The sequence below is a fragment of the Phoca vitulina genome, unplaced genomic scaffold (genome assembly GCF_004348235.1).
Source record: "Phoca vitulina isolate PV1807 unplaced genomic scaffold, GSC_HSeal_1.0 scaffold11, whole genome shotgun sequence".
NCBI classification, from domain to species: Eukaryota; Metazoa; Chordata; class Mammalia; order Carnivora; family Phocidae; genus Phoca; species Phoca vitulina.
In genome coordinates this window covers 41,422,392-41,441,503 of record NW_022589714.1, presented here as the reverse complement: position 1 = coordinate 41,441,503, position 19,112 = coordinate 41,422,392, and the positions used below count along the sequence as shown (strand labels likewise).

The 19,112-nt window shown below is 47.1% G+C and overlaps 1 protein-coding gene across 1 annotated transcript; it reads left to right on the top strand.

Annotated features, from left to right (window-relative positions):
* Positions 1–564: 564 nt before the first annotated feature.
* On the top strand, positions 565–1,551 carry LOC116635801 (heterogeneous nuclear ribonucleoprotein A1-like). Its single transcript, XM_032410108.1, has one exon. The coding sequence runs from the start codon at positions 565–567 to the stop codon at positions 1,549–1,551; it is 987 nt and encodes a 328-aa protein (XP_032265999.1).
* The last annotated feature ends 17,561 nt before the right edge of the window (positions 1,552–19,112 follow it).

Sequence of the window (19,112 nt, the reverse complement as noted above, 5' to 3'; positions counted from 1 at the left end):
TGCCTGGCAGTTCCTCATAAAGTTAAACATATTCTTACCTCCCCTATAACCCAGCAATTCCATGTCCATGTATTTAATCCAAAGAAAGGAAAATGCATGTTATGGGCTGAATTGAGTCCCCCCTAATTCATATGTTTACATTCTAACCCCTTGTACTTCAGAGTGTGACTGTATTTGGAGTTAGGGTACTTAAAGAGACAGTTAAGTTGAGGGCATTAGGGTGGACCATAACCTAATATGACTGGTATCCTTGTAAGAAGAGATGAGGACCCAGATAAGTGCAGATGAACAACCACATGAAGACACAGGGAGGAGAAGACAGCCATCTACAAACCAAGGAGAGAGTCCTCAAGAAACCAACCCTGTTCACACCTTGACCTCAGATGTCTAGCTTCCAGAACTGTGAGAAAATAAATATCTGTTGTTAAGGAACATTCTGGCAGCCCTGGCAAACTATTACAATGGATGTCCATAAAAAGACTTGTTCAAGAATGATCACAGCAGCTTTCTGTCCGTGGACGCCGCCGAGTAAGCATCATTAAAGTCTCCTCTCCCACCGCCGTCATGTCTAAGTCAGAGTCTCCCAAAGAGCCTGAACAGCTGCGGAAGCTCGTCATCGGAGATTTGAGCTTTGAAACAACCGATGAGAGTCTGAGGAGCCATTTTGAGCAATGGGGAACGCGTATGGACTGTGTGGTAATGAGAGATCCAAACACCAAGTGCTCCAGAGGCTTTGGGTTTGTCACGTATGCCACTGTGGAGGAGGTGGATGCAGCCATGAACGCAAGGCCACACAGGGTGGATGGAAGAGTTATGGAACCAAAGAGGGCTGTCTCAGGAGAAGATTCTCAAAGACCTGGTGCCCACTTAACTGTGAAAAAGATTTTTGTTGGTGGCATTAAAGAAGACACTGAAGAACATCATCTAAGAGATTATTTTGAACAGTATGGGAAAATTGAAGTGATCGAGATCATGACTGACCGGGGCAGTGGCAAAAAGAGAGGTTTTGCTTTTGTAACATTTGAGGACCATGACTCTGTAGACAAGATTGTCATTCAAAAATACCATACTGTGAATGGCCACAACTGTGAAGTAAGGAAAGCCCTATCTAAGCAAGAGATGGCTAGTGCTTCATCCAGCCAAAGAGGTCGAAGTGGTTCTGGAAACTTTGGTGGTGGTCGTGGAGGTGGTTTTGGTGGGAATGACAACTTTGGTCATGGAGGGAACTTCAGTGGTCGAGGTGGCTTTGGTGGCAGTCGAGGTGGTGGTGGATATGGTGGCAGTGGGGATGGCTGTAACGGATTTGGTAACGATGGAAGCAACTTTGGAGGTGGCGGAAGCTATAATGATTTTGGCAATTACAACAATCAATCCTCAAATTTTGGACCCATGAAAGGAGGGAAGTTTGGAGGCAGAAGCTCTGGCCCCTATGGTGGTGGAGGCCAATACTTTGCCAAACCACGAAACCAAGGTGGCTGTGGCAGTTCCCGCAGCAGCAGGAGCTACGGCAGCAGCAGGAGGCTTTCATTACTGCCAGGAAACAAGGCTTAGCAGGAGAGGAGAGCCCGAGAAGTGACAGGGAAGCTACAGGTTACAGCAGATTTGTGAACTCAGCCAAGCACAGTGGTGGCAGGGCCTCGCTGCTACAAAGAAGACATGTTTTAGACAATACTCATGTGTATGGGCAAAAAACTCGAGGACTGTATTTGTGACTAATTGTATAACAGGTTATTTTAGTTTCTGTTCTGTGGAAAGTGTAAAGCATTCCAACAAAGGGTTTTAATGTAGATTTTTTTTTTTTTTGCACCCATGCTGTTGATTGCTAAATGTAATAGTCTGATCATGACGCTGAATAAATGTGTCTTTTAAAAAAAAAAAAAAAGAATGATCACAGCAGCATGATTAATAACAGCCAAATAACACAAATGTCAACAGATAAATGGATGAAAAAGCCAGTATATTCATACAGTGGACTATGACTTAGGAACAGAAAGGAATTAATGCATGCAGCAACATGCTTCTCCCTCTGCCTGCCACTCCCCTTGCTTATACTCTCTCTCTGTCAAATAAACAAATAAAGTCTTTAAAAAAAAAGAAGAAGAAGAAGAAGAAGGATAAACTCAGAAAGAGAAAGATATGAAATTCAGGAGAGAGCACATCGAACACCCAATGGAAGCCAAGGGAGTGTCCAAGAAGATAGTGAGTAGAAATTGCAGGAGGTTGTGGGTTGGGCTTATAGGGAAACCAGTGCAGTGGTAGGACAACCAGTATGTCCCGGGCATCTCAATGGAATGAATCCAATGCCTGACTTCATGTGTTTGAACTTCCCAGATGAAATTTACACTTTTGGTAGAGACTTTACAAATGAATTAATGGCAAATACATAAAAAATAAAACAAACAAAAATAAGGCAAGTTGGGGGATAATCAAAAATTATACTGAAAAGAAAACGTAATCATAATACATTCATTCCATGGCTAGGCTGGAAAACAAGTATTTACAGGGTCCCAAAATGTAAAATCTGCATATCCTTCTTATGGGCAGTTGTGATTTGACTATATTGTGGTTTGGGGAGAGAGCGTGTGGGGGTGGGTAGGGAAGTGATTTGTGTGTGAAATGACCCAATTCTCATCCTCATTAATGGGAGATTAGTGGATAATATCAAAAACTAGAAAATGAACAAAGAGCAGTATAAGCTTTGTTTCTTCTCTTCCACAAATAAAGAGGTAAATATCAGAATACATAGATAAAAGATGTGGATTCCTTCAGGGGAATGGAAGCTGGGGGCTCAGAGTGGGAGAGCACGAGACTGCTTCAGACTTTCGAGTCTTGTACAATTATTTGCTTTTTTATTTTTATTATTTTTTTTTACTCAAGTATCATTGAAACACTTTTTTAAACTGACATATAGTGGACATACCATTATTTTCCTTTTTAAACAACAGCAATCACCACACATGTCAAAGTACTTAGAAAATTGTTTAGAGGGTGCCTGGGTGGCTCAGTCATTGGGCGTCTGCCTTCGGCTCAGGTCATGATCCCAGGGTCCTGGGATCAAGCCCCGCGTCGGACTCCCTGCTCAGTGGGAAGCCTGCTTCTCCCTCTGCCACTCCCCCTGTTTGTGTTCCTGCTCTTGCTGTCTCTCTCTCTGTCAAATAAATAAATAAAATCTTTAAAAAAAAAAATTGTTTAGATTGCTGCTTCACAAACCAGATGTTTCTTTTGTTTGTTTTCCTTTTTTCTGCCTTTTTTTTTTTTGAATGTTCATAGCAGATTTATTCACAACAGCCAAAAAGGAGAAAGAACCCAAATGTCCATGAACAGTAGAATGGATGAATAAATTACATTTTCTGCCTTTTAATTCATCACCAAATTGCCCCTCCAGGAAGAGGCTATCAATTATGTCCTTCCAACAATTCATGAGAATCCCCTTTTCCCTACACCTCTCCAGCACAGAATATGATTACCATTGTTTTTAATCTTCTTTGAACTGATAGGCAAAGCGTGGGGTCTCACTTCATTTCTCATCTCTCTGATTATCAGCCATTTTGGACACATGTTCATATGTAGTATTTGTTCTTTATTCTGTAACAGTTAACTTGTTCCTATCCTTAGCCCTCTTTAAAATGGAAATGTTTGCCTGATTCTTATTTATTTAAAAGAAAAAGATGTTTAGGTCCTAAAGCTGTTAACCCTTTTATCTGGCATAGAGGATGGAAATATTATTCCTTCATTGTCATATACTTTTAAAACGTGTCACTTTTGGAAATATCAAATATTACATTTGTATATGGTATGAACGAAGGATATTTCCCTTATCGGGCGGAAGAAGAACCAAAGCTGACTGCAGTGGGCATTGGTGATCGGAAGACCAGCTGGACTGTGAGCTGACAGAGAAACAGGAAATCCTGGAGTGGAGGGAGGGGCACACATTAGGGGGAGGATGCCTACCAGTTGAGTTTGGTCCACTGGGTAGGAGGGGGTGGCCTGGATGCACAGGGAGAGTCTCTCAGGTGGTGGGTCCCCGCTTTGTGGACGTGGCGTTGGAGAAGGCAACATGGGGATCCTCAGCTCTGGGACGAGAGGCACCGCCATGGCATAGATGGTGGAGTTAGGTGTCGGGAGGTGTCTTCCAGAGGCACAGGAACGGCCTTGTCTTGGAGGCTCCAGATCTTAGTGGTCCTGATGGAGCAGGAGGAGGTGGGGGAACTCCAGGCTCAGTGGGGAGTGCCCAAGGGCTCTCGGGTCTTGGCGGGGCTGGGGGCAGCCATTGCTGCTACTCCCATGGTGTGGTGGAGACCTGAGAAGTGGGGAAGGGGGCTCAGAAACACACTCACTGGCTGTTCCTCACCTCTTTCATCTGACCCACTTCCAGCCCCATCCCCTTTCCATTCCTGAAGTCTCTCCTTCTCGTCGGGTCCTCATCTTCTTCTCCCTGCGCACGCTTCCCCCTTCAGGACAGAATGAGACAAAGTCCTGGGGTGGGAGCTCTAGAGTGTGAGCTGAAGTCTCAGTGGTGGTGGGAGGGGGACCCTTAGAAGGGACTTCAGGCTGGGTAGGTGTGGTCTCTGATGGAGGGAATGAATACCTGTGCATGTGTGCACGTGTATCTGGTACCTCTGTGTGCACACTTGGGGGTCACTTAAGGAGGATGCCTGAGGCTGGCCTCAAAACTGGACAACCCAGCTGCTGTGGGTGGACATGACCCAGGGGCATGAGTTTGAATGTCCAAGAAAATGGTGGCTTATAACAACCAAATGCGTGTGCAGAGACGGGCGAGGTAAAAGAACATTTAAGTTGGTCTAACTTACAAAGGATACAATGCCCCCTGTGTGACTCCTGGCTACTTCTGTCCTGCGGTACCTCTCTCCCAGGAGAGACGTTTCCCCCGCTCCACTGGCCCCCAAGCCAGCCCAGACCCCACTCACCTGGGCTCTGTAGGTCAGAAACAGGAGGAGGGCTGTCAAAGCCAAGATCTTGGTCACGAGGAATGCACACAACGGCATCACAAAAGTGCCGCCCAACAGACTATGGGAGAAGGGGGAAGAAGGAGGGGAGGATCCAGGCTGTGGAGAGCAGCCCCTGAACTCAGCATGGGGCTGGAGCCTGTTTATGGGCCAGCCCCACCCTGAACTCACTGGGGTCAGCCACAGGGATCACCTGGAACAAAATCATGAGAACCCAGGAACCTTGGGTGGAGGGAGAGGTTGGAAAGGAGGAAAGAAATGATCAGAGTTGTCATTTCTCTGGGTGACACTATCAGGGTGTGCCACAGCTCCAATGGATAGGGAGTAGACGAAAAAGCAGAGGGAGAGAGCTCCGAGATCTGTAATAGGCAAACCGGGGAGGGGACTACCCAGAGGTGCCCCTGGAGAATGTCTGAACCCCACAGGAGCCCTGGACCAGGGGACAGAAGACCTGGATCCTGGTCCTGCCACCGCCCTGAAGTAGCTGAGTGACTCTGGACAGGCGTCATTTCTCTTGCCTGTGAATCAGCACTAATAGAAGTTCTTGCATTCCTGATATGTAGCTATTTCTGCTCCATCATGGGGGAAGTTTAGAGCCACTCCTTCACCCTTGCCAACCTAGCCCAGCTCTGAGCTGAGACCTTGGAGCCCCTTTTAGACCTCTATGTCCCCCTGATCTCCTGACTCAGAGTCCACACAAGTCATCAGCTTCCCAGCTCCCTCCCTTTAGGTGAGACCCCAGACCTACCAGTAATCAGAGTCACTGATGAAGGTTGAACTGGTTGTCACTAGAAAAGAAAGTGTGATTGATGACAACAGAGAAGGCCTAGAGTCCCCAGAGAAGAGGTCAGCCCCCAAAGCCTGAGAGGAAGAGGGGGAGTGGCCAGAGCCAGCCCCTGGGGCCCCCCAGGCCAGAGCTGACTGGGGTCCAAGGACACGGAACTTCTCAGAGCTGGTGGAAAGAGAGAGGCAGGGGCTGGGAGAGGCCTGGACTGAGAGAGAAGCCTCATACCGGGTCCCCAAACCCCCAAGGGCAGGGAGAGTCAGGAGCATTCCTGTGCAGAGGGCACAGACCACTTGTCCCAAAGGCCTGGCCTCTTCACCATCAGAGTCTCGAGACCCTTCTAGTCTTGCCTCGGACCCAGGTCCTGAACAACCAGCATGTCCAGTCTGGGGGTGACCTAGGCCACAGGGCCCCACACAGATACCCTGTACCTCCATGGGGTGGCCAGTTCTGGGGATCGGTGGGTGAGGTTGGGTCTGAGCCATCATGTGGACTGGGGAGCTACACCCAGTGGACCCCAAATTAGCTTATACCTGTTGGGAGAGGACACCCAAGGATGGAGGTGATGGCCCAAATATGGGAACTAGGGACCTAACTGCCCACAGTGGGAGCGAGCACGGAAGTGGTAGGATTGGGTGAGGAAGGCAGGGGAAGGAGGTGAGTGGCTTCACTTCCCCGGACACCCCAGGAAGGCCCTTGCCCTCCGCAAAGAACTCACTTGAAGTCACCACCAGGCTGATGTTCTTGAGAATATAGATGCTCTCCTCAGGACCTCTGTCTATTCCACACCAGTAGGTTCCTGAACTCTTCTTCGTGATTTCTGTTATGATGACAATGAAGAAGCCAGCAGAAGGGTTGTCCCAGATCACATGTGGAGGGTTTTGAGCCATTACCTGGGGTCTTGTGCTGGTGACCAGCTTCAAACAATGACCTGGCTTGGTTTCCTTACACCAGATTTTATTCTCATACTCACCTGCCGGGGGCGTGGACGGGCATTGCACAGAGACCACCTGCTGCTGAAGCTCCCACACCAGCTCACTCTCCCGGACTTGTGCCCAGGAGCCTAGAAAACAAGTTCTCAGGTCAGGCTAAGGAAGGAGACACAGTCACCCTCAAAGCATGACCCCAGACAGCCCTCCAGCCCTCCCTCTCCCACCCTCCCATAGCGCACTGCACCCCATACACTCACCTCCAACCTCCCTCCCTCCCTTGCCCTGTCCCCCTGGAGCCACCCTCCTCCTGAGGGCCCCTTACCCAAGGCGAACAGCAGCAGGACCAGCGGCAGGTGTAGGGCCTCCCAGGTCATACTGCCCTGTCCCCGTGCGAGGCTGCCTAGAGTGAGGGGTGCAGGGTGGCTACAGGACGGAGAGACCCAGGAGCTAGGCCCGACTCTGCCCAGATGCCCCAGCACATCAAGGGCAAGATTGAGAAAAGAGAGGTCTTGATTGAGTAAGTGTGAGGCCTGCAGGGCGGGTTCTGTGGGCAGCGGGGAAGGTGGGGGCCCCCTGGGGGAACCTCCAGCTGCTGGGGGCATCTCCAGCTTCAGCCTTGCTCAGCCGGGTGGTCCAGGCACTGGGGCTGCTCTGGGTTCCCCAGGCCCACCCCACACCCCACCCAGCACTTACAGGGGAAAGCTAGGTGAAAATAAGAGACCACCCTACTTCTTTCAATCTTGGTTCCTTTCACTTCATCCTTTCAGAGGCCTGGCTTTTCCACCCATCTCCAAAAGCCAGGAGAGAACTGGCCCAAGGCAGGTAGGGACTCTTTGAGGCCCGAGCTGCCCTTAAGTACCTGTGGCCCCCAGGAAGAGCAGAGAGCCCCTGGCGTGGAGGGAGCACGGTTGAAATGACATAGGCACACTTACTCATAGACTCTCATAGCCCCCCAAGATGTACACTACGAGCCTGGACCCCATTGCTACAAATAGGAACCATAGTAAAACATCCCCAGGCCGTGCAATCCCAAGGCAAGCTCCCCGACTCTCACTGCACCCCCTCACGGACCCCAATCATCAGCTCCAAGTATGGCTCAGTACTCAACACCTGAATGCCAAATCCCACATTATTTCATGTGTAGTGGTCTCTTTTGTGAGTAGGTTTATATGAAGATCACAAGGGCTCCACATGATTGTGGATACAAAGTCTATTTCCCTTCTGTACTGTCATGAACATTGACTATGGTAGTATAGGTACACATGAAACAAGGGCTAAAGCTACTAAGGATTTTATCTAAGTTGGACCTGGGTTGGCTGAGCCCTGCAGATGCCTGAGCTGTCCCCCTCTGACGGTGATCCCATTGGGGGGAAGAGTGGAGATACTAGGGCCTCAGACCCAACCCTCCCCTGGACTCACGGCACCCTGCCTATCTCCCTTGGTGCAGGAGGTTTTTACTCCGGGCACCTTGGACAAACTTCGTACAGGTTACCACCTGTGTCGGGGAATGGCTGAGTAGCCCGGGTTCAGATTGTGAGGGAAATCTGCGTTTTCCATTTTGAGAGGTTATAAGGTATGAGAAGACAGGGGATGGAATTTCAATTTTATGAAAACAAAGTAGGGGGAAAAGAGACTTCAGGAAAAAGAGCAAAATCAGATTTGCAACTTAGAGTTTACAAAGCCTGGTCACAGGAGTATTTAACTCTGGAAGTCCCAAACTTGTCTGCACCTTTTAATCACCTCAGGCTTATGGAAAAAAATGTACAGGCCTAAGCCACCACCCAGACCAAAGAACCTAGCCCAGTGTGGTGAGGCTCCCCATGTGATCTCAGTGTGCAGACAAGTCTGGGAACCCCTGGTTTAATTTCACTTCCACAAAATCCTTGAGAAGCAGTGGTCACTACTCTCTTTCACCATAGGGAAACTGAGGCACAAGGAGTCTTGGTGATTCCTTTAAGGTTCTCCGGTGAATTGGTGGCATTGCAGAGCTCCTTCTGCAGCCGGTTTCGCCCTCCGGCAGGACAGGCACCCCAGCAGGAGGTGGGCTGTTGTCGCATGACTTGCATGACTCGGGTTCAGGGGACCTGTTCCTCGCTCCACAGCGGTGGGCAGGAGAGCGCTGCTGGAACGGACGGGCTGCCCTGCCCCCTGCTGGCTGGAGAGCGCCATTACCGGGTGAGACGTTCTCCTGGAGTCTTCCCTTTCCCAAGGTCACCTTCTTCCTTCCCACACTGCCTCCCTGTGGTCCTCAGTCCTTCTAACCTGCTCTTTGCTGTGTGACAAGGAGGCCCTCCATTCGCAGCAGACAGGGAGCACTTGGCGGGTGGAATCGCCATTTCTCTGCGCTTTGGGCTCCCCACCAGGGTCTGTGGGGTGAACACCCTCGGGCAGAGCCTGGGGTCCTAGACTCCCCAAGGGTACAGACGATGCGCAGCATCTGGGCCTTTAGACCTGTCAGAGCTCAGTGGCAGTGGCATCCCCGGGGATGGAAACTGCAGAGACAGGAACCCCAAATCAGTCTCTGGTCCCCAATCCTGAGAAGGGTCGCCTCTTCAGAGGTTCGGCTCTCCCGGGAGGAGTCTGGGTCACAGGGCTCTGTGGGAACCGGACTCTGGGAGATGGCCTGGAAGCGTGGGACTAGGGTTCACTCTCAGGGAATGGCACCGTTGGTGGCCCGGGTAAAGGAAATAGCCCTGGGTGGCCCCTGTTACCTCTGGAATCCCACTCTGATGACCATCTAGAGAGGACCTGCCTTCTTCCTCCAAACCCAGGATTCGGGACAGGAGAAGAAACTGGGAGAAGATCAGACCACAACAGTCCCAGGAGGGGTAAGGAAGGGCAGTTCAACCTTCTCCTCCCTCTCAGTATGGCTGCAGGGATAGAGGGGACTCCATTTCCCTGACTGTAAAATTGGAATATTACACCTTTTTGTCCCATTGAGCCCATGAGGTCAATAGCTCTGGTAAACCTCTAATGGCCTTCCCTGCTTTTTCCCTGGGTCTTCCCGCCTGGGGCTCTCTGGTCTGGGTCCCCTGCAGAGGTTTCCTGCAGCCTAGGAGAATGCTCAGGGCCAGGTGTCTCCGGGTTGAGTAGATCTGAGCTATTTCTTTCCCAACCCCTCTGACCACTCCTGGCCCCCAAACACACACACACACACACACACACACACACACACAGGATCAGGCTGATCACTCCTCCACACTTTCAAAAGCTCTGCTTTAATTCCGTCTCCTCCAGGGGCTGGGTACAGGGCATGCAGTGTGCCCCGCAGGGGAAGACGCTGCATGCGGGGAGGTGGGGGGGGGGTTCCCTGGTGGATGACTCTTGTCTTCTAGGTGGAAGGAGGAGGCAAGGATTCCAGAAACTGAAAAAGGCCTGGCTGGTTTGGTGACAAAGGAAACCATGTATTTGAAAGCTTTTTATAACTTTCCAGTTTGACACAAATTTGGGACCGACACGAAACTCTAGAACCATTAATTCAAAGGTCATGTTTATCAAAGTTTTACGATATTCTACAATAGAGGAAAATACAAGTTACCTTGAGGGATTTTCTCAATTACAATATTCTACAATAGAGGAAAATACAAGTTACCTTGAGGGATTTTCTCAATTATAGAATTTTTCTATTTTTTTCCCATCTTGACCATGATAATGGTTCAAACACATGTGGGGAGGGGGCACCCGGAGCCATCATTTAAAGAAATGAACTTGGCCTTCCTTTGACTCTAACAAGCACGCAAGTCCCTAATCAGTGAAACCATTAAGACAAGTCTGGTGCTGGCAGAATGAGGGACGGTCGTTCTGTTGTGTTTAGCTTCCTACCAGGTCAGCCTTTCCCCTCCTCTTTTCCTCCTTTTCTCCCTCAGGCTGCCATCTGCTCGGATGTGAGGTCCCCTTGGGTCCCCACTCAGGGGGCCAGTGCCCCACCTGCTGCACCTGCTGTCATCCACCTCACCCAGCCCCGAGACCCCGCCAGGCCGCTGCACAGGAAAACCCCGTCTGATGCGGGCATGGTATCTTTTGTGTATATGAATGCAGTATGCTAATATTTTGCTCAGGATACATGTGGCCATGAGGGATATTGGTTGGTCATTTTCCTGGCTTCTAATTCCTTTCTCTGCTTTTTGTACGGGTACATTCCGGGTAATTCTGGCCTTATAAAATGAGCTGGGATGTGTCGCCTATTTTATGAGTTTCAATTTGGTATTGTTTCTTTCTTAAATATTTGTGGCATTTGGTCTTGCTAAATACCCATTTCTCAGCCTCTCTTGAAGCTAGAGACCAGGATGCTCTCACTGGCAAATTCTATCAAATGTTTCTGTGTCTGAAATGATTACTGTTGTTATAATGGATGGTTATTTATTTTTAATGTTTAATTAAATATTGACTATCTTATGATTTTCCACGTAGTGCTTACTCTTACTATGACTTGATTATTGTTTACTTGCATATTAATTTCCTCTCTCCTTTCTGCCTTCCCCATCCTGCCAAACACCCTTCTCTGAACATAAGCTGCATGACTGCATGCTGTCTCAATCTATTCCCTATGTCTGGAATGGTAGGATCTTAGCAAATATTTGTTGAAAGTACATGTGAATGAATGAACAAACTCTGAGAAAGGAGTCCTTGCTTGACCAAACTTTGGTGAGGCTCCTGAACCTTCTCCTAGGCATCAATGCACTTCCTCGTAAAGTCCAGTTTTAGCAAGAACCCTGATTTTTCCACTGTTCTATGCTCCTTCTAAAGCTCAGCATGAATTCTGTGTTCTCCAGGGCCCAGGGACAGTAGGTGCAGCCCACCTTGCAGGTGAAGACATGGATATCCTCAATATCAATATCTGATGGAGTTCCTCATCCTCCGCCATGGCCCAGTGATGTCTGGTCCCCCCAGCCTGTCCTCAGCAAAAAATCCTGTTAGGTGGAGTGGGTTTAGCCAGAACCCCTCCCCCTTACTCCTGATGTTTCCTCTCAGTAATTTTCCATCCCCTAACCCCCACCTGCTTCCTGGCTATAAATCCCCACTGGCCCGTGCTGTATTCCTAATTGAGCCCAATTCTGTACTGATGTCTCCCTTTCCCGACTGCAGTAGTTCCTAAATAAAATCTCTTTTCACCGCTTTAGCTGCTGCTCAGCTTTGTTTTTTCTTTGACAACTCTCCTTTGGTTTGTATGGGGTTTCAGCAAATATCCTTGAATTTTTCAAGTAGACAACTACACAACCAGCAAATCATGGTAATTTAGCCTGTTATTTTAAGTTTATGTGTCCAATTTTATTTTCCTATGTAATTACATTTGCTGGTACTTCCAGAAACATGTTAAACAATACTTTTGACATTGAACGTTTTTATCTTGATCTCAGCCTTTAACATGATTCTTCCTAGTGTGATGTTAGCTGATTAATTCACTAAACCATTTCTTTATTAGGAAAGCAATTTCCTATTTATAGAACAGTAAAAAATTTGTCTAGGATGGATGTTGAATTTTACCAAATGCCTTTCTGCAATCGATCAATATCTTCATATAATTTTCTCCTTTGACTTACTGAAATAGAATCAAGCATTGACCTAACTTTGATAGCCAAACACATTGTATTCACATAATACAAGCTATTTAGTCATGAGTTTTATTATTCTTTCCGTATACTCCTGTCTTTAATTTGCTATACACACTTTTTTTTAATTTTGGCCTTTTTTTTTTTTTTTTTTTTGGTCAAGCTTTTACAAGAATTTAAACTTTTTCTTTATCTTGTTATAACCTGCCAGGAAGCATTTCATCTTTTTGCCTCTTTGTACAGCTCAGATTTGATAAACATCATCTGTCTCTTGCAAGTATGTCGGGACTCACACCTAAATCAGCACCTAGGCTGATTTGTAGGCGGATTTTTACACCCATACAAGTATCATCCATGGTTAGTTGTCAGCTGACGATTTTAAATCTTGACCTAATTCTAACTCACATTTTCATTTAGAAAAAAAAAGAAATTCATCTCTAGAAGGCAGAAGAGATGACCCCCAAAGATATAGTTACTTCCTAGTCCCCAGAACCTATGAGTATTGCCCTTCTCTATGGCAAAAGATGTGATTAAATTAAGGGTCTTGAGAAATGGCCTTTATACTGGATTCTCTTGTGGGTCCTGAATGCAATCACCTGCCTCCTTATAGGAGAGAGAGGCCAAGGCGATTAGACAGAGTCTTGCACAGAGCAAGTAACATGACTAGGAGACAGAGATGGGAATGATGGGGCCACCGGCTGAGAGCCAGCAGCAGCTAAAAGAAACAAGGAAGGATCCTTCCCTAGAACCTCTGGAGGGAGAGTAGCCCTAACACCTTGATGTCAGACTTCATGTCTCCATTTCCGTTAAGTAACCCAGTTTGTGGTCATTTGCTACGTTAGCCCTAGGAAACTAATAGGTCATCCAATCAGGATTTTTACTTTTTGTGATTATAGAATTACATTCAATCATTTATATGTTTTCTAATACATTTCATATTTGGTGTTTTTTAAGGTTTTTTTTTAAGATTTATTTTTAAGCAAACTCTACAACCCAATGTGGGGCTCGAACTCACAACCCCAAGATCAAGAGTCATATGCTCCACTGACTGAGCCAGCCATGAGCCCCTATACATTTCATATTTGTGATTTCAACTAATTTGTCATTCCCAAGGGAACATAAAAGTATTTCCTTTTAGGGGTGCCTGGGTGGCTCAGTCAGTTAAGCATCTGCCTTCAGCTTGGGTCATGATCTCGGGGTCCTGGGATGGAGCTCCACCCCCCCAGTCAGGCTCCCTGCTCAGCGGGGAGTCTGCTTCTCCCTCTGCCTCTGCAGCTCCCCCTGCTTGTTCTCTCTCTCTCTCTCAAATAAATAAATAAAATCTTAAAAAAAAAAAAAAGAAATATTTCCTTTTAAAAATCTTTTCCCAACAGCACATTTATTCATTTCATCATATTTAAATTTTTTCACATTTCTGGATGGACAGTCTTATTTTTCACTATATGTTTATGTTATATGTTTTATATGTATACATACTTAAATATAAATATGTTCTTGCAAAATATTTCACATGATATTCATGTTTTAAATTTATATTTAATTACACCGATGTAAATTTATCATTTATGTTACAATTCAATACATATAAATCATAAATGAATAATCAAATGATTAGAAATAATGGATTATTAATTTAGCCAGAAAAAAGATCTACATACAAAAATTAATTGCACATATATTCACAAAAAACAAACAATTACAAAATACGATTTTACAATGACATCATTTTTGGTCAGCTTTATCACCAAGATGCAATAATTATTTAAACCTCTCTTTCTTTGGATTTATCTCAGTGCTTACCACCACCATTTGTTGGCCCTTTTAAAAAAATTAACTAGCAGTGAACTGAAGCCAATATTCAAATCATTTTTGTCCAAGAGGGATGTGGTTACTATCATGTGTAACATGGTCTGGTTGTCCCTACACAGTAAGGAGAGACATAAGCAGGGGGAGCGGGAGAGGGAGAGGCAGACTCCCCGCTGAGCAGGGAACGCAATGCGGGGCTCGATCCCAGGACCCTGGGATCATGACCTGAGCTGAAGGCAGACACCCAACCGATTGAGCCACCCAGGTGCCCCAGAAACCAATTTCTTGTCTTCTAAAATTTGGTGTTGCAGCAGGAAGCTCTGAAGCCAATGAGACTCATTTTTCATTCCTTTGGAAGTAACTGTCTCTTCCTTCCAGCTCTGGAGCTTGCAGTATTTTTCTTACAGAAGTGTGTGATAGGCATCACTATTGCTGACCAGTATTTGGTTCCCCTTTACCTCTGCATAAATGGAAGGCTCCTGTTTCTCAGCTCCTTGGCGACCTGCCGGGCTAGTGCAATGTGTGGGAGTGATGTGTCTCACTTCCCACAGAGCCATTGAGGAGCAAGAGCTCCACTTTCCAGCACTCTCTTCCCTATGGTGACGGCCAGAGAAGCACGTGTTGATGTGCACATCCATGAAGTCAATGTCCCTCAGATGCTGAACTGGCCCACAGCGGACTCCTGCCCTGGACAGTCGTCTGGGCACATGGGCTTCACAGGAGCAAGAAAAGACATTATTTGTGTGAACACACTGAACTGTGGTTATTACTCCAGCAGAACCTGGCCCATGTTCTAAGATAGTTTGTACCTTTTTCAGTGACTATTAATGGAAAATCACATTTGTCATCCGGCACTTAAATTCTTTTTCCCACTCAGCCTACATTTGTTGCTTGTGTTCTCATGCTTCTGGCCTTTCCTTCAGAGACACCATCACACACTGGCTGCTTCTCTGTTCTTTGTCATCTTCCATCTCTCAAGTCAGCAAGCTTTTCCTGTCGAGGGCCACATAGTAAATATCCTGTGCTCATGGGCCAGAGGATCTCTGTCACTGTTCCTCAGCTGCCTTCAGAGCATGACAGATTCTCCAGGTAACACATAAATGAAGGAGCATGTCTGCATTTACTTTACTTACAAATTCAGGTGATGAGTTCAATTTCATTCAAGGGCTCTAGTTTGCCAACCCTTGCCCTAAAAGGAGAGAGCAAACAAAGAAAGAGTTAGATGTGGGGTCGAGAAAGAGAGCACTTTCAACACTGGATATGGCCAAGGGCATTCCCAAGGGCATTCCCAAGGAGAAAGCCAAGGGATATGTCAGGGAGGCAACTTTGCTGAAGGCCTAGGGGGAAGCTAGTCCAGACTGGGGCCAGAGGACATTAGACCACCTGGGGATGGACCAGAGGAAAAAAGCCAGCTGATGAACTGATATATTCAAATATACTAAGGTGAAATTTACATTTGGGAATAGAGTTTAGGGATGAATTGATGATGGTGGCTAGAATATAAACTTTAAAATTAAGGCAATTAATAACTTCATGGAAAATAAAAAGTGTACCACAGAGGAAATGTGATCATTATGAACTATATGACTGGGTTATGAAAAAGACATATACATGGTCAGGAAGAATAAAATCTAAAAATTAATTTTATCAGTAACTCTATTTGACTATTTGGAGAATAAAGGTGGAGGAAGGGACAGGCAGGGGCATGATGGGAGAGAGAGAAAACGTCATCTTCCATAGGGCACATTTCATGGATCATACATACCCCTGTCTAGTAGAGAAATATCAGTATAATAGTAAATATAAAAACTAACTTAAAAGAAACTCCCTGGAGGGTGTGCCTGGGTGGCTCAGTCAGTTGAGCATCCTACTCTTGGTTTCTGCTCAGGTCATGATCTCACGGGGAGTGGGATCAAGCCCTGCAGCCAGCTTTGCTCTCAGCAGGGAGTCTGCTTGAGACTCTCTCCCTCTGCCTCTCCCCCTGCTCGTGCACATACTCACCTCTCTCTCTCAAATAAATAAATCAATCTTTAAAAAAACAGTGACTCCCTAGCAAGAAAGGGAGCTGGGGTGTAGAGTGTTGGGGCATAGAACTACTGCATTTTTATTAACATGAGTTTATAACCTACAATTTTTGGAGCTACAAGTTTTGAAGACACATATATGCATGATTTTGATGAAATTTTAAAACGAAATAATACTGCAACAGCCACTGTACCCTTTTTCAATTCCTAGATTTAGAACTGCTGAGTCAAAGGTGATTTCTTTTTTAAAGTAGATTTGGGTTAATCTGACTACACTGTCTTTCAGAAAGGTGGTATCAATATGTTTACCCAGCAGAATATGCAATTGTCTTTTCCCTAAAAGTCCCCCAACCCTGGTTATCATCATTTCTCTTAACTCTTGTCAATCTGATGAGAAGAGTGGTTTTGCATTTATTTTAATAATATCCCCTTTGGATTTGTTTTCCTTAACATTGTTCATTTGTATTTCTTCTGTAGAAGAGTACTTGTTCATAACTTCACTCCCTTTTCCTATTGAAATATTCATTTTCTCTTATTATTTAAAAGACTTGTTTTTCATATGAAATCAAATAACCCTTTATCTGCCAAATAGGAAGGAAACCTTAATTCACAGCTGTGATTTGCTATTAAATGTTGTTTGTCATATCTTTTTATCATGTCCAAGTATTAATCTGTATGTAGAATGACTGAGCATTTTTCCCTATATAATTTCTGGCACCAGGGACATGATTAGAAAGTTCTGCTCTAAATGACATAACTTGTATTTTTATTTCCTTTTAGAAGTTTGCTGTACTGCTATTCCATGTCTACATATATAATTAAAAGTCAAGACATATGATATTGTGGATGTTGATTCTTGATGACAGATATTCACTGAAGAGATACCATGTAATGGGCACTTCTGTAAATGTTTGCAAGGGTTTACTTATTTATTCCCAGAATAATCATATTAGTGATCCATAATTATCTATTAAAGGAGGAAACAGACTTTTTTTTTTAAAGATTTTATTTATTTATTTGACAGAGAGATAGAGAGCACAAATAGGCAGAGGGAGAAGCAGGCTCTCCGCTGAGCAGGGAGCCTGGCGCAGGGCTTGGTTCCAGGACCCTGGGATCATGACCTGAGCCGAAGGCAGACACTTAACCAACTGAGCCACCCAGGTGCCCCAGAAAACTCAGACTTTTAGAGGTATAGGAGTTTGCTCAAAAACTTCCTGTCCCCTGGGCACCACAGACCCAGGCTGATAGGCAGAGAACAAGTCAGAGCCAACCCCAAGCTGGGGGCACATAGAGATAGTGGACTGTGGGCAAAGAGTGATCTTGGGGAGCTGCAGGGAGGAGGCATCCCTTCCCGGTGGTCAGCAGCAACCAGACAAAGGGGAAATCGCTGTGGGAAATAGTTGCTGCACACCCTCATGCAAGGGACACACACCTACACCAGCCAGGGCCAGAAGCCCCCCCCCCCCCAGAAGGGTGCCCCCCACCCCCGCATTTTGTCTGTAATTGGGTTCGGAGAGGAAACACTGAGCCCAGCCCAAGGCTAGAAAACAAACTGCTGGGAGCTCGCCTCTGCAAGTGCGTGTGGTTTGGTTTCCTGCCCTGTCTGTGGGCCAGGCTTCAGCAAAAGGCCCCGCCAGAAGTCAGGAAGCTGGTCTGGTTACATCTGCATGGCACCATGTGACTTTGAGCGGGTCACGGACAGATCTGAGCCTCAGTTCCCCCGTGTGGAGAGAGCACACACAAACACGCTGAGTAACCTAACTCGTGCAAGTGGGTAGTGGGGGTTGGCCCAAACTTTCCTTCTGTCTCCACAACTCCATCCTGCTTTTCCCCAGGAGTCTCTAGGCAAGAGAGCCCACGGCCCTCCTGTGTCCCTTTTCTTCTTGTCTGTCCCTTTGCCCTTATCCTCAGTCTCTGCTCACTCCCACTGCAAGGAGCAGGGCTCTGCACCCAGGTGGAGTGGAGAGCAGGAGTCAGGGGGCGGGGGGCCACAGGGGACGTGCAACCAATACCCTCAATTAGTTCAAAGCCCCTCTTCAGTCATGAGCTCTGTGCAGGGCTCCCTGCAGCGGGTGCTAGACTGGCAGAGCCCCTGGTGGCCGAATGTGGAGTTACATGTTAGCACAGGGCACAGTGTCCAGACTTCTCTCTCTCTCTCTCTCTCTCTCTCTTTTGTTTTATAGAAAATCTCTTTGTAAATTGCATCATTTTTTAAAGTGCTAACATTCACTAAAGAAAGAGATGCCAGAGTCCTGCGTCTGTTTGTGTAGCAATTACACAACCAGCGCTCTTGTGCCTACAGGGGGCAGGAGTTGAAGATTTAGAGGTGATTGGGGGTCCAGGCTCCTGTGCTCCACGCCCCGCCCCTCATTGACCCATCCCTGCCACCAGCCTGGCTCTCTTTGCTCCCAGCCTCATTCTCCCCTCCTTTGCCAGGGTCCCTCCCTGCACTTTCTTACCGGTATTGAAACTCCACCTGCTCTCCTCTCCCCTCCAGCACCCATAAAACCTCCCAGGGTGGAAACACATCACTCACTCACCAGGCAGGACTGGGCATGAGGTTTCTGACCACTCCCAGGGCCAGTGGGAATTAGGGTTCTTGCTCAGACCTCTGAGTGCCCCTGAGCTCGTCACCCACCTTCAGCGTGGCTTTCCCTGGAGAGGGGGGCAAAGCCAGGGTCCTGCAAAGAAGAGGCAGTGCACAGAGAGAAGCGGATGGGCAGCCCTTTACTTGACCACAGCTTCCTCCTGGCCATCCCAGCTCCTCCCCCAAGGGCAGGCCCTGATGGGGAAGGGGCAGCTGGGCACAGAGGAGAGGAGCAGCCTCTATGGAGACCCAGGAGCTGCGTGCCAAGCAGGGCTGTCGCCTCCACATCCAGCTTCGCACCTGCCCCTGGAGGTCCCTGCTTCCCTCTGCGTGCAGTCAGCCTTCCCCAGGTCTCCCACTCCCCAGGCTGGCCTTGGCCTTTCTCATTTTGTCTATCTCAGAAGCACTGGAAGAGCTAAGCAGAGTGAGACAAGCTTCTGGTTCTCTCTCCCCAGTGTCCCCC

Coding starts and splice junctions, on each gene's coding strand:
- LOC116635801 (XM_032410108.1), top strand. CDS start 565: ATGTCTAAGTCAGAGTCTCCCAAAGAGCCTGAACAGCTGCGGAAGCTC.